Source organism: Lithobates pipiens, unplaced genomic scaffold (genome assembly GCF_037356315.1).
Source record: "Lithobates pipiens isolate NorthernLeopardFrog02 unplaced genomic scaffold, aLitPip1_a1.2 Scaffold_19, whole genome shotgun sequence".
Classification (NCBI taxonomy): Eukaryota; Metazoa; Chordata; class Amphibia; order Anura; family Ranidae; genus Lithobates; species Lithobates pipiens.
The window spans coordinates 335423592-335437343 of NW_027507764.1; the positions used below are offsets into that span (position 1 = coordinate 335423592).

General features: G+C 44.1%; 1 protein-coding gene across 3 annotated transcripts in view; it reads left to right on the forward strand.

Moving 5' to 3' along the window:
* The window catches only part of LOC143996811 (leukocyte elastase inhibitor-like), a 127764-nt gene that overhangs the window by 103474 nt on the left and 10538 nt on the right, over nucleotides 1–13752 (forward strand). For all 3 annotated transcript variants that reach the window (XM_077492086.1, XM_077492088.1, XM_077492087.1), the window contains exons 4-5: nucleotides 3347–3484; nucleotides 9829–9946. In XM_077492086.1, coding sequence (XP_077348212.1) covers nucleotides 3347–3484; nucleotides 9829–9946 — 256 coding nt within the window. The remainder of the gene's footprint in view (nucleotides 1–3346; nucleotides 3485–9828; nucleotides 9947–13752) is intronic.

Genomic DNA, 13752 nt, shown 5'->3' on the forward strand with positions numbered 1-13752 from the left:
TTTTTTTTTTTTTTTTTTTTTTTTTTACTAGTAATGGCGGCGATCAGCGATTTTTATTGGGACTGCGACATTGTGGGGGACCCATCGGACATTTTTGACACATTTTTGGGACCATTGTCATTTATATAGTAATCACTGCTATATAAATGCAGTGATTCCTGTGTAAATGACACTGGCAGTGAAAGGGTTAACCAGTGGGTGGCAGTGTAGGGGTTAAGTGTTCCTAGGGGTGTGTTACTAGCTGTGGGGGGGTTGGGCTTTCATTTAGTGAACACTGATCTCTGCTCCAATCACATGGAGCAGAGATCAGCGTCACTAGTTGCTAGGCAGAATGGAGAAATGTTGTTTACACAGCATTTCCTCTATTCGGCCGCTCCGTGAGACGATCGCGGGGATGCCCGCGGCGATCGAGTCCGCGGGTCCCGCGACCGGACTCACGGGGGTCCCGACCAGCGTGGGAGCGCGCCGCTGGCGGCGTGCTCCCGATGGCAGGGCGGCATTGAATATTGGATGTACCTGTACGCCAATATGCCTGCCCGTGCCATTCTGTCGACGTACATCGTCGTGCGCTGGTCGGGAAGTGGTTAAAGTAGTTAAATGGGGCAAAAACGAAAACCGCCTATAAACGAAATGTGGCTAAGCTCGGGTTTAGACGCATTCAGCAGAGTTTAGTCACGTTTAGCATCTGAAACGTGGAAATCTTCGGCATCTGAACCCATTTTTTTGCTTTCAAAGAAAAAAAAGCGACAAACGAGACTGTGTACATGGTGACATAGAAAAAAAATGTCCAACTGCCTCTGAACGTACGTTTAGCAGCATCCCGTGTACATGGGGCCTAAGGCTTCATGTACATGGGATGTTTTATAACCTTTCCTGAACGTTTTAACTTGACAAATAGTAACACACGCTTAAAACGTCCATTTATCCACGCTTGCATGCCGCGTTTAGCGGTGTTTTGCTGCATTCGTGTTTAGAAGCGTTTAAAGAAACAATTTTTTCAAAATAGGCAAAAATGAAAAACGCCTGTAAATGCTTATAAACCCGTTTTTAGCTGCGTTTTATAAGCGTTTGGTGCTTTAAAATGCCTCTAAACTCAGCATCTGAACCCATTTTTTTGCGTTCCAAAAAAAACCTCTAAACTCAACTGCCTAGAAACGAATATAAACAAACCTGTGTACATGTACTGATAAGATAACAGAGGAGAGTGCAGTTGAAAACAAATGCCCAACTGCTCCTAAATGTCCGTTTAGCAGCAGCAGTGTATATGAGGCCTTGTAGTTGTTTCTAGGCAGTAGAGTTTAGAGGCCTTTTTTTAAAAGCAAAAAAATGAGTTCAGACGCTGAGTTTAGAGGCATTTCCAGCGCCAAGCGCTTCTAAATGCAGCTAAGAGCGGCTAAACATGGTTACTTGTGTTTAGCCGCTTTTCATTTACAGGCGTTTTTCATTTTTGGCTATTTTGAAAAAAATACGGTTTTATTTTTTCAAACGCTTCTAAACGCAAACGCTGCATTTAAACACGGCAAAACTGACGTTTTTAAACGTGGGTTACTATCTGTCAAGTTAAATCGTTCAGGAGAGGTTGTAAAAACGTGTAAATTAAGCCTAACTGGCTGTCTCAGTCTTGCCACGTTTATTGCGAGTATTTTCAGAGTAATATTGGCATTCTAGATCCACTCAAGTTTGTCCCAAAAGCTGCTTGAATGTGACAGAATCGTAGAAATGTTTGATAGTAAAAGTTATTTAACCACTGAAGCCCCGGACCAATTTGCAGCCAAAGGACCAGGCCCTTTTTTGCGATTCGGCACTGCGTCGCTTTAACTGACAATTGCGCGGTCTTGCGACATGGCACCCAAACAAAATTGGCGTCCTTTTTTTCCCACAAAGATTTCTTTTGGTGGTATTTGATCACCTCTGCATATTTTATTTTTTGCGCTAACAAAAATAGAGCGACAATTTTGAAAAAAAAATGCAATATTTTTTTACTTTTTGCGATAATAAATATCCCCAAAAAATATATAATTTTTTTTATCCTCAGTTTAGGCCGATATGTATTCTTCAAACATATTTTTGGTAAAAAAAATAAAAAAATCGCAATTAGCGATTATTGATTGGTTTGCGCAAAAGTTATAGCGTTAATAAAAATGCTATAAAGCTATCCCCTATTTTGTAAATATTTTTTTTTTACTAGTAATGGCGGTGATCAGCGATTTTTTTTTTTTTTATTTTATTTTTTTTTTTTATTTTTTTTTTTATTTATTTTTTTTTTTTTTTATTGTGACTGTTACATTATGGCCGACACATTGGACATTTTTGACACATTTTTGACACACCATTGTCATTTATACAGCAATCAGTGCTATTTAATGGCACTGATTCTGGTGTAAATGACACTGGCAGTGAAGGAGTTAACCACTAGGGGGAGGGGAGGGGTTAAGTGTGACGTGTGTGATTTTTTTTTTTTTTATTGTGGGGGGGGCATGGCTTGGCATGTGAGGTCGCTGATCGTCTTTCCCTATAACAGGGAACAGACGATCGGTGGCAGCCACACTAGGAAGCACGAGGAGAGGTTTGTTTACACATACCTCTTCTCGTTCTTCAGCTCTGTGACCCAATTGCAGGACACCAGCGGTGATCGGTTCCACGGGTCCCGCGGCCACTGTCACGGAGCTCAGGACCGGGTGCACGCTCGCAACCCACGGCTGGGCACTTAAAGAGCCACGTACAGGTACGTGATTGTGCCCAGCCGTGCCATTCTGCCGACGTAAACTTGCAGGAGGTGGTCCTTAAGTGGTTAAAAGCTTAAGTTTAGCCACAAAAAAAAACATTCTTTATAACTAGTGAGCTGATTTACCTGTAATAAAAAATACTTCAAGTTGTTCAGGCAGCTGGATCCTGTAGAAATCTTCACTGCAAGAATGTCCCATCATCTTCCTGTCACTCTAGCAGTACTGTTGGGCTTAAAAGCTTCCGGTCTTCTTTGAAGCTGCTGTAAAAAAGTGAATAGTAGCTATAACGAAGACAAAAAAGTCAGTGCCCTCCCTCCCCAGCCAGTCTGACAGTTTTTTTAAAAAATACTTTATTTCCAGAATTTTTAACAAACCATACAATTACAGGTATACAAAGTTATCTCTATTACTGTATTTTCATCTTGATAGCCAATAATAACTTTGGAAAAAATGTCTCTCAAGATTTCTGTTCTTATGAGTTTTTAATGACTATATTATTGAATCTGTCTATTTTTCTTTCTTTAGTTCTCTAAAGATTGGTACAGTGTGCACCTAAAAGATGCATTAAAGCAAACTAAAGTGAACTATATAATATAAGAAACTAACAACTCTATCCACAGACTCTAGGCGTTGGACACATACAAAATATTCCTGCAGCTTTTGAAGAGCTTTTTTCAAATGTCAATCAACCCAGCAACAAATATATTCTGAAATCCGCTAACAGGCTATACAGCGAAAAGAGCTACCATATTGTTCAGGTAAGGAATTTAGAACCACAACTTCACTTGCAAATCTTAAACTATCAATGTACAGGTTGAATATTTTTAAACCTCAAAACACTATCCAGTGATTCAACTGAAATAATAAACAGAGAAGCTGTATATATGACTGTAGTATTGTGTGATTAGCCTGCTGGGACTATTAATTCATGTAATACCATTATGAAGTTTGCTTCGGAGCTAAGCACATACCATTATATTGCAGTTTCCAAGACAAAGCAAGGTTGTGAGCCCATTTTGAAATGGTTTTATGTACTCTGTAAAGCACCATGTAAATTGTTATGCTATATAAATGGCAAAAATAATTAAATGCCTACATACATTTTGTTTTCCAATTTGGGATAGAGTAGGATCACTTTGGGAATGCTGTCAGGTTTTATTGTTGTTGGTGTCCCCATGGGAAGATTTTATTTATTTTTCTGTTCCTGGTGCCCCCAGTAAGAGTCCATTCACACAGGGGCAACTTTGGATCTGACTTGAAGTCACCCCAAGTTGCCCCTAGTCGTCCCAAGTCGCGCGACATGATAAAATCAATGTAAGTGAATTAGAGCCATCTTAATGCACTCTACTGAAGTTGCTCCGACTTCAGAAAAGGTTCCTGTATTACTTCAATCCGACTTCTAGGCGACTTGTACCCATTGATTTCAATGGAAGTTTCCTCCAAGTCGGATCCCCTGTCTTAACTGAAGCAACTTTCCAGGAAGTAAAAATAGTTTTCTAGGCAAACCCCTCCCTCCCACAGAGCTGATTATTATGTGATTGGCCACTGGCAAAGTCCCCTGCCCTGGAGGTAACTTCAAGTTTCGTTGTAAGTTGCCCCAAGTCGCGCTGTGATTCATACTCAAGTCGTGTCCAAGTTGCCCCTGCCCATGTATACAGTGGAGGTGGCGGGTTGGAGATTTTTGCGGCGCCTCGTCACTATTTCTTTAGCTGTGGTCCGCAGGTCTGCACCTCTGGACTTGGCCTGAAGGCAAATAGTGGTAACGCCAGCTCACTTCCTCACACCAGCCTTGGTCCACAGGTGTATAGACAGGCTACGGTAGTATAGAGCTAGGATAGTATATGGACAGGCTAGCATAGTATATGGACAGGGTGGTATATGGACAGGCCAGAACATGGATAGGGTGGTATATGGATAGAGATGGCCTTGCGGTTCACCCGGCGGTCGGTTCGCAGCGAATTTTGGTCATTCGCAATTCACCGAACCGGAGGGTTTCTGGCGCTGTTCGCGCGGCGGACATATGCGTTTACATTGTGAAGAACTTTGACCCTTGACACATCCATCATGGGGTACAGGACAGCCAATTGAGACATTTCAGCACATGGACAATTGAAAATTCCCCCTACCTTATAAATAGACCTGATCTGGCGGCCATTTTACATTCTGTCTTTTGTCAGTGTAGAGAGAGGTTGCTGTGTGGAGCAGGGACAGACTGTAGTGATACAAATCGCTGGCTATTAGGTCCACAAAAGTCCTTTTAAGGACTGGTATAGGTGTTCAGTATATAGGGTTCTGGTGCACTGCTGCTGACTGCTGTGCTGGTGATTGCTGAGTGCACTGCTGACCGATTCTGCAGCTGTCTTTTGTCAGTGTAGGGACAGGACACTGTGTGGAGCAGGGACAGTCAGTTTAATCACTAGCTATTACTATTAGGTCCACAAAGGCCCTTTAAGGACTGGTATAGGTGTAATAGGGTTGTACACGTATAATATACTTTCTTTCAAATATAGAAAGTATATTATGGTGCACTGTTGACTGCTGTGCTGCCCGATTCTGCAGCTGTCTTTTATCAGTGTAGGGACTGAGGGACAGTTTGGTGTTCTGAGCAGGGACAGTCTGCAAATCACTTGCTACTAGGTCCACAAAGGTCCTTTTTATAGGTGTACAGTATATAGGCTTGTACATGTATAATATACTTTCCACATACATACTGCACTTCTCTAGAGACTTTTGTCACAGGGTCATTTAAAAAAATTACAGGCAGAGGAAGAGGCAGGCCCTTCTGCAGGGGTGGTAGGGGTAGGGCAGGAGCTACAGACTTGAGCCAAAGTGGCAAATTGCAGAAGGCGTGTGTGATTACGTCAAAGGATGCACCAGAGTTGGTTGAGTGGCTCACTCAGCTTTACTCCGCTGCACCCTCCTCATTCTGTCCATCTGCATCCTCTTCTTCACTCTCTGCTGTGTGCACCCCAAAAGACACTACCACCAACCCCACCACCACCATATACCTTCCGCTTGAGTCATAGGAATTATTTTTCTATCCATCACAAGACATTGCTGATGCCCAGCCACTCTTGGCATTGAAGAAGAGGTGGTAGCAACAACCGCCACTCAGCAGTCTGACGACAGTACCCAGATCAGCCCAAGGAGGAGGTTGTTCCCCCTAGTGTTGCTGCTTACTCCGAGATCTCTAATTATAGCTGTGGGGAAGGTGATGTCTAGTGATGTCACGTGGGTGCCCACAAGAGAGGAAGAGGAGGGCAGTTCAGAGGGAGATATGGACCAGCAGATAGGGAGGAGAAGCAGGCAGAACTTAGATTGCACAGGAGGGACAAAGCAGACTGCTAATGTATCAGGAGTGAGGCATCATGGACGCCGGCACATGGCTCCGCAGTGTTGGCTTTTTTTAATATGTCCGCTGCTGACAATAGTGTTGCCATCTGCAGCCTTTGCAGTCAACGGTAAGCCCAACACTCACCTAGGGATGATCACCTTAAAAAGGCACATGAGCTGCCATCACCGAGCCCAGTGGGAGCAACGTTACCCACAAAGCCACACTCCAGGCTCTCACCGTCCAGCCTCGGCAGGCTTCCGTGGGCCAAAATCATGACGCCGGATAACCCTCTTGCCCAACGGTTGATGGCTGGCTTGTCAGAACTGATAGCCCGCCAACTACTGCCATATAAACTGGTGGACTCGGAGGCCTTTCGAAAATGGGTGGCCATTGGAACACCACAATGGAAGGTCCCAGGAAGAAAGGGCATCCCAGAGCTATATGGCCATGTTCAGCGGCAAGTGAATGCATCTCTGGCACACAGTGTCGGTGCCAAGATACATCTGACCAGAGACACGTGGTCTAGCAAACACGGGCAGGGAGGGTATATCACTTTTACTGCCCACTGGGTGAACCTTCTGACGGCCGTCAAGCATTTAACCTGTGGCACCCATGTAGATTTGGTTTTACCGCCACGGATTGCATGCAGGCCTGGCTCTTCTTCTCCTCCTCCTACTCCATCCTCCTCCCTCTCCTCCTCGGCTGACTCCTCCTTTTCCCCTGCTAGTGTCTCTTCCACTGCGCTGCCCAAGCTTTCCAGAACCTATTTGACATGCCAGGTGAGACGTTGCCATGCTGTGCTGCGTCTGTTGTGCCTGGACGCCAAGAGCCACACTGGCCCTGCACTCCTTTCAGCTTTGCGTTCTTAGGCAGATCAGTGGCTAACACTGCTCAATTTGACAGTTGGTAAAGTGGTGTGTGACAACGGTGCCAATCTGCTTAGCGCATTGAAACAGGGCAAAATTACGCACGTGCCATGCATGGGACACGTCTTAAACTTGGTCGTGCAGCGATTCGTTGTCAAATACCCTGGGGTCCAGGACATCTTGTGGCAGGCAAGGAAAATCTCAGCCTATTTCAGAAGATCTTACACGGCCAAGGCTCGCCTTGCTGACATTCAGCGGCGACACAATCTGCCGGTCAGACGTCTTATTTACGATTGGCCGACGCGATGGAACTCAACCTTCTATATGCTTGATAACTGCATGTTTCTGCTGGAGCAGCCTAATGACTACCTGTACGAACTCTGCGGCAGAACAGGTTATGGGGAGCTTGGTTTTTTTCACTGCGCCAGTGGCTGCTCATGCGCGACGCATGCAGGCTTCTGCGGCCATTTGATGAGATCACCAAACTGGTCAGTCGCAGCCATGGCGCCATCAGTGACATGGTACCTTGTGCCTTCTTTATGGAGCGTGCATTGCATTGTCATTGATCAAGCCGTGGAGGAGCAGGAAGATGAGGAAGTCGCAATGCTGGATGAATTCCCAGGGGGGGCTACTCTATCTCAGACAAGTCAACAACAGGAGTCTGAAGAGGAGTCAGAGGAGGATGGTGCCGGGGCGGATCAGGAGGAGCAAGAAGAGCATGCTTTAAACCTTTCTGGGATCCCTGTTGTTGTGCATGGATGGGGAGAGGAGAACGAGGACGACAACATTATCCTGGATGATGAGCAGGAGCCAGGCCACCACACCACTTCCAATTTAGTGCAAATAGGGGGCCTTCATGCTCCAGTGTATTAACAGGGACCCCCGTATAAAAAGCATAAGGGTCAAGGACCAGTAGTGGGTGGCAACGTACTTAGATCCCCGGTACAAACACAAAATGGCGGAAATGTTACCATCATCACAAAGGGCTGTCAGAATGGAGCACTTACAGACCTTGCTTCGACAACTGCTGCATTCTGCTTTTGCGTGCACTGGTAGAGGAGGAATTCCCACTCCCAGAGAGAGTTGCTGGTACCAATCCAACAGTGCCTGCAAGAAGAGGGCGGTTTGAAGATGTGTTAGTGACTTCTGATATGAGGTCAATCTTTCAGCCGACCCATCGACAGGTCTCATCCGGATCCAGCATCAGGGAATGCCTAGACCGCCAGGTATCCGACTACAACGGCTGATGTGGATGCTCTGAGCAGTGAAGAACGCCTGGACTACTGGGTGGGCAGGCTTGACCTCTGGCCAGAGCTTGCCCAATTTGCAGTGGAACTGTTGGCTTGCCCCTCATCCAGTGTGCTGTTCGAAAGGACGTTCAGCGCAGCAGGGGGGTTCGTGACCGATAAGCGCACTCGCCTAGCTCACGACAGTGTTGACTACCTCACATTTATAAAAATGAATGAGGCATGGATCTCGGAGGAATTCAACACATGTGACCAGTAGACCATGTATATGCATAACTCTATAAACAATTTATATAATCGAGCACACAGACCTTTTGTCTACCTTTTTGGCTCACTTCCTTGTACAAAAAAAGCACACCGTACTATATGCCGGTACTGTCCTGTTTGAAGAGGTTGAGCGATGTCATATTTTTGGGTCCCGCAGTGAGTTGCTGGTGTCAGTGCTCTCTATCACGGTGCTGGTGCCAGTGCTCTCTATCACGGTGCTGGTGTCAGTGCTCAGGCTCTATCATGGTGCTGGTTTCAGACAGTGATGGAGATATCAGCGGAGAAGCCAATCAGCAGGCTGAGGATCAGCACTGGACTGGCACCTCCGGACCACCGCAGTGGAGCCCTGCATAGGTGGGGGTAAGGGCCAGGCAGAGGGAGGGGCTCAAGCACAGGTTGGCACACTGGGACACTGGCACAGGACTGTGCTGCCCTGACTGTGGCACTGGTCATCTCCTGCACCCCCTTCATAGCCTGCCCTGACCTTGGCTCTCCTCCATGGCCTTCATGCACTCCTGAATTGTCAAAATTTCACAGATAAAAAAAAGAATGCTTGTCTTTATCGATCCCAAATTCACTTAATACTTTTGTTTTGTCTGTGTCCATATGTGGGACTATCTGTGCACAGCTAGTAAGTATTTTGTAGCTGAAAATATGACCTGGAGGTTTTTAAGGTTCACCTGCCATTAAAGTCAATGGGGTCCGCCGCAAACTTTCCGGTTCGCAAACTGTTGGCCACGTTCGCGGTTGTGAAACATCCCGTCGGAAGTTCGTCCACTATATATGGACAGGCCAGGCCCTAGCCGAGAGGGGGGAGAATGAGGGAGAGGGGAGGATGAGGAGGAGGAGGAAGAGAGATGTAAGGAAAAGAGGGGGGGGGGGGGGCGCTAGAGAGAAAAAAAGAAAGGGGGGGAGAAGGTGCAGAGCACAAAGTGGTGGGAACAGAGAAGGGGGTTGTTCTGGGGATGGAAGTCTCACTTGCCAATCATGTCTCCCCCATTCAGTCTGGTGTCCCTCAGGGCTGTGGAATCTATTGTTTGAAAAGTGCCACTCAGCTGTTCACAGAACTCCTCTCGCAGCACAGAGCAAGTGCATGGCATGTATGTGGATGGCATGTGGACGGGATTAGATGGGCACAAATGGGAGGCAGTGTATCAGATTGGAGAAGCAGCAGAGTGAGGGTGGGGTTAGGAGGACAGTGGAGACAGGATACAGCCTGACACTTTAGCCCGAGTCACTTTATCCTGCCACCCTAGGAGGCTGCCTATTGGTTACGCCGGCCCTGACTGGCGCATATATATATATATATATATATATATATATATATATATATATATATATATTATATTTATAATTATATTAATTTTATTTTTTTCCCTTTGTCCTAGCAATACTCTCAACTAATCAAGAAACATTTTCACGCTAAAATACAATCTGTGGATTTCGCTCATAGTGCAGAAGATGTCAGGAAGGAGATTAATACTTGGGTGGAAAAGCAAACGGAGAGTAAGTTCCATTACTCTATTATTATTATTATTATTATTATTATTATTATTTTTTTTTTTTATTTATTTTTTTTGAAAAAAAGCAGGTAAGTGGGTTTATAAATCTATTTCACTTCATCTTGTTTATTTCTGAATGCAATGTAGTACCTTTACCACTCAGGATATTTAGCGCCAGAGGACTTCTGTTATACTCAAAAAAGGGGTAAAAGAAGAAATCGGGATATAAACTATTAAGCTTCTTTAAGTATTTGTCAATGGCTACTCTGAATATGAATAGATAAAATGGCTTTACAGAAAAACACTTTGGGAACTGATATTTGAAGTTTTGGATATACAGTGGTGTGAAAAAGTGTTTGCCCCCTTCCTCATTTCCTGTTCCTTTGCATGTTTGTCACACTTAAGTGTTTCGGAACATCAAACCAATTTAAACAATAGTCAAGGACAACACAAGTAAACACAAAATGCAATTTGTAAATGAAGGTGTTTATTATTAAAGGTGAAAAAAAATCCAAACCATCATGGCCCTGTGTGAAAAAGTGACCGATGAGACAAAAGTGGAACTCTTTGGAAGGTGTGTGTCCAAGTATATCTGGCGTAGAAGGAACACTGCATTTCATAAAAAGAACATTATACCAACAGTAAAATATGGTGGTGGTAGTGTGATGGTCTGGGGCTGTTTTGCTGCTTCAGGACCTGGAAGACTTGCCGTGATAAAAGGAACTATGAATTCTGCTGTCTACCAAGAGACCCTGAAGGAGAATGTCCGACCATCTGTTCGTGTACTCAAGCTGAAACGAACTTGGGTTCTGCAGCAGGACAATGATCCTAAACACACCAGCAAGTCCACCACCGAATGGCTGAAGAAAAACAAAATGAAGACTTTGGAGTGGCCTAGCCAAAGTCCTGACCTGAATCCTATTGAGATGTTGTGGTATGACCTTAAAAAGGCCGTTCATGCTCGAAAACCCTCCAATGTAACTGAATTAGGACAATTCTGCAAAGATGAGTGGGCCAAAATTCCTCCAGGACGCTGTAAAAGCCTCATTGCACGTTATCGCAAACGCTTGGTTGCAGTTGTTGCTGCTAAGGGTGGCCCAACCAGTTATTAGGTTTAGGGGGCAATCACTTTTTCACACAGGGCCATGATGGTTTGGATTTTTTTTCACCTTTAATAATAAACACCTTCATTTACAAATTGCATTTTGTGTTTACTTGTGTTGTCCTTGACTATTGTTTAAATTGGTTTGATGTTCCGAAACACTTAAGTGTGACAAACATGCAAAGGAACAGGAAATGAGGAAGGGGGCAAACACTTTTTCACACCACTGTAGTGAACACCGAGGTGAACAGGTATGCTAATAACATGTCTCCTCTAAGCAATCAAAGCTTCAATTAGTCGAGGATCTGTCAAAGTTACAAAAAAAACAAGTTTTGGAGCCCACAACAGTTTCCCTAAAAGTGTAATTTACAATTTTAAAACAGAACTCTGGGATTTAAAAAAAAATCTCTCTCTCTCTCTCTCTCTCTCTCTTCTCTCTCTTCTCTCTCTTCTCTCTCTTCTCTCTCTTCTCTCTCTTCTCTCTCTTCTCTCTCTTCTCTCTCTTCTCTCTCTTCTCTCTTTTCTCTCTCTCTCCAGACTACATTTCCCATGAATCCTTGGGAACAAGCCTACTTCAACATAAATCACACTCCTCATTCTGCAGCCAGCAAGCCATACATAACACACGGTATGATAGGTTACAGCCTTATATATACAAAGCATTTTAATATAAATGCATATTCATATAATATAAATTGAAGGCATTTAATATAAATGCAAACCGGTGAAACGTGTCAGTGTTCACTAGTGCCGCATGCCAGGGAGCACCAGAGCCGCATGCTGTGCTAGTCCCCGTCACTGGAACAATCGGGCTCAGGTAAGAAAAGGGGGGGGGGGGAGTCTGAGGGGTGCTGCAGCACAAAAGGTTTTTCACCTTAATGCATAGAAAAACCGTGAAGGTTTACAACCCCTTTTAAAGTAGTTGTAAACCCTTACAAACCACTTTGACCTACAGGTAAGCCTAGATTAAGGCTTACCTGTATGTCCAAGAAATATCTCCCAAACCTACACAGTTTAGGAGATATTTACTAAAAGACAGGCACCGCTGTCTACGGCGCATGCGCTGTAGGCAGCGGCGTGCAGTCGCACTATCGCAGCTAGAAGCATGCCGCTGCTAGCGGCGATATGCCGTTAGTGGTGGCTCCCATGCGCATGGTTTACTTCCTCTTTAACTGCAACTGAGAAAATCACCTGCCACATAGTGTTGTGCTGTGTGGCAGAGCTTTGAAATTTACAAAAATACATGGACAGCAATACCAATTCTTTGACAAATTATATATGCACTGCACACAAGTTTTGCCAGCTTTGAAAATACTGTAAATTAACCACTTATGGACCAAGCTTATTTTTGAGATTTGTTGTTTACAAGTTACAAGTTTTTTGCTAGAAAATTACTTAGAACCCCCAAACATTATACTTTTTTTTTTCTAACACCCTAGATAATAAAATGGCGGTCGTTGCAATACTTTCTGTCACACCGTATTTGCACAGCGGTCTTACAAGCGCACTTTTTTGGGAAAAAAATACTTTTTTTAATAAAAAAAAAAAACAGTAAAGTTAGCCCATTTTTTTATATTGTGAAAGATAACGTTACACCGAGTAAATTCATACTCAACATGTCAAGCTTCAAAATTGCGCCCGCTCGTGGAATGGCAACAAACTTTTACCCTTAAAAATCTCCTTAGGCGATGTTTAAAAATGTCTACAGGTTACCAATTTTGACTAACAGAGGAGGTATAGTGCTAGAATTATTGTTCTCCCTCTACAATCAAGGCTATACCTCACATATGTGGTTTTAAACACCGTTTTCATACGCGGGCGCTACCCATGTATGCATTCGCTTCTGTGTGCAAGCTCGGCGGGACGGGGCACTTACAATTTTTAAAAAGGTTTTCTTTATTTATTTTACTTTTTATTTTTTATTTTGACCCTGTCCTTTAAAAAAAAAAACAAATTTGTGTCGCTCTTATTCCTATTACAAAGAATGTAAACATCCCTTTTAATAGAAAAAAATGCATGACAGGACCTCTTAAATATGAGATCTGGGGTCAAAAAGACCTCAGATCTCATATTTACACTAAAATGCAAAAATAAAAGTAAAAATAAATGTAATTTGAAAAAAACAAAAAACAAATTTCTCCTTTTAAGAGCATTGGGCAGAAGTGACGTTTGATATCGCTTCCGCCAGTCAATGCTATGGAGCCAAGTGGGGGCCCTCTTCCCCTGACTTGGCTCCAGGCTGTTCACATGAGAGGACACGATCATCTCCGTGGCTTCGGTAAGCGGCAGAGACCCCCGGAGCGCGGCGGGGGGGGGGCCCTCTCTTGCTACCCGATAAGTGATCTCGCAGAGAACCTTCTGCAGAGACCACTTTTATTTGAAGGTCCGTAAGTGGTTAATCAGGTCCCCTAGGTTCAAGGTGGGCTCACACTAAGGCCCCATACACACTATTAGATTTTCTGCAGATTTTTTGGTCTTCAGATTTACCAAAACCTGTAGTGCAAGGGCCTGCCTGAATGCATACAAATTGAAACTCTTAAGCCCTGTACACACGGTCGGATATTCCAACAACAAAATCTGTTGGATTTTTTCCATTGGATATTCCAACGACAAAATCCGTTGGATTTTTTCCATCGGATTTTGGCCCAAACTTGTCTTGCATACACATGGTTGCACAAAGTTTTTCGGAAAATTTGATCGTTCGGAAC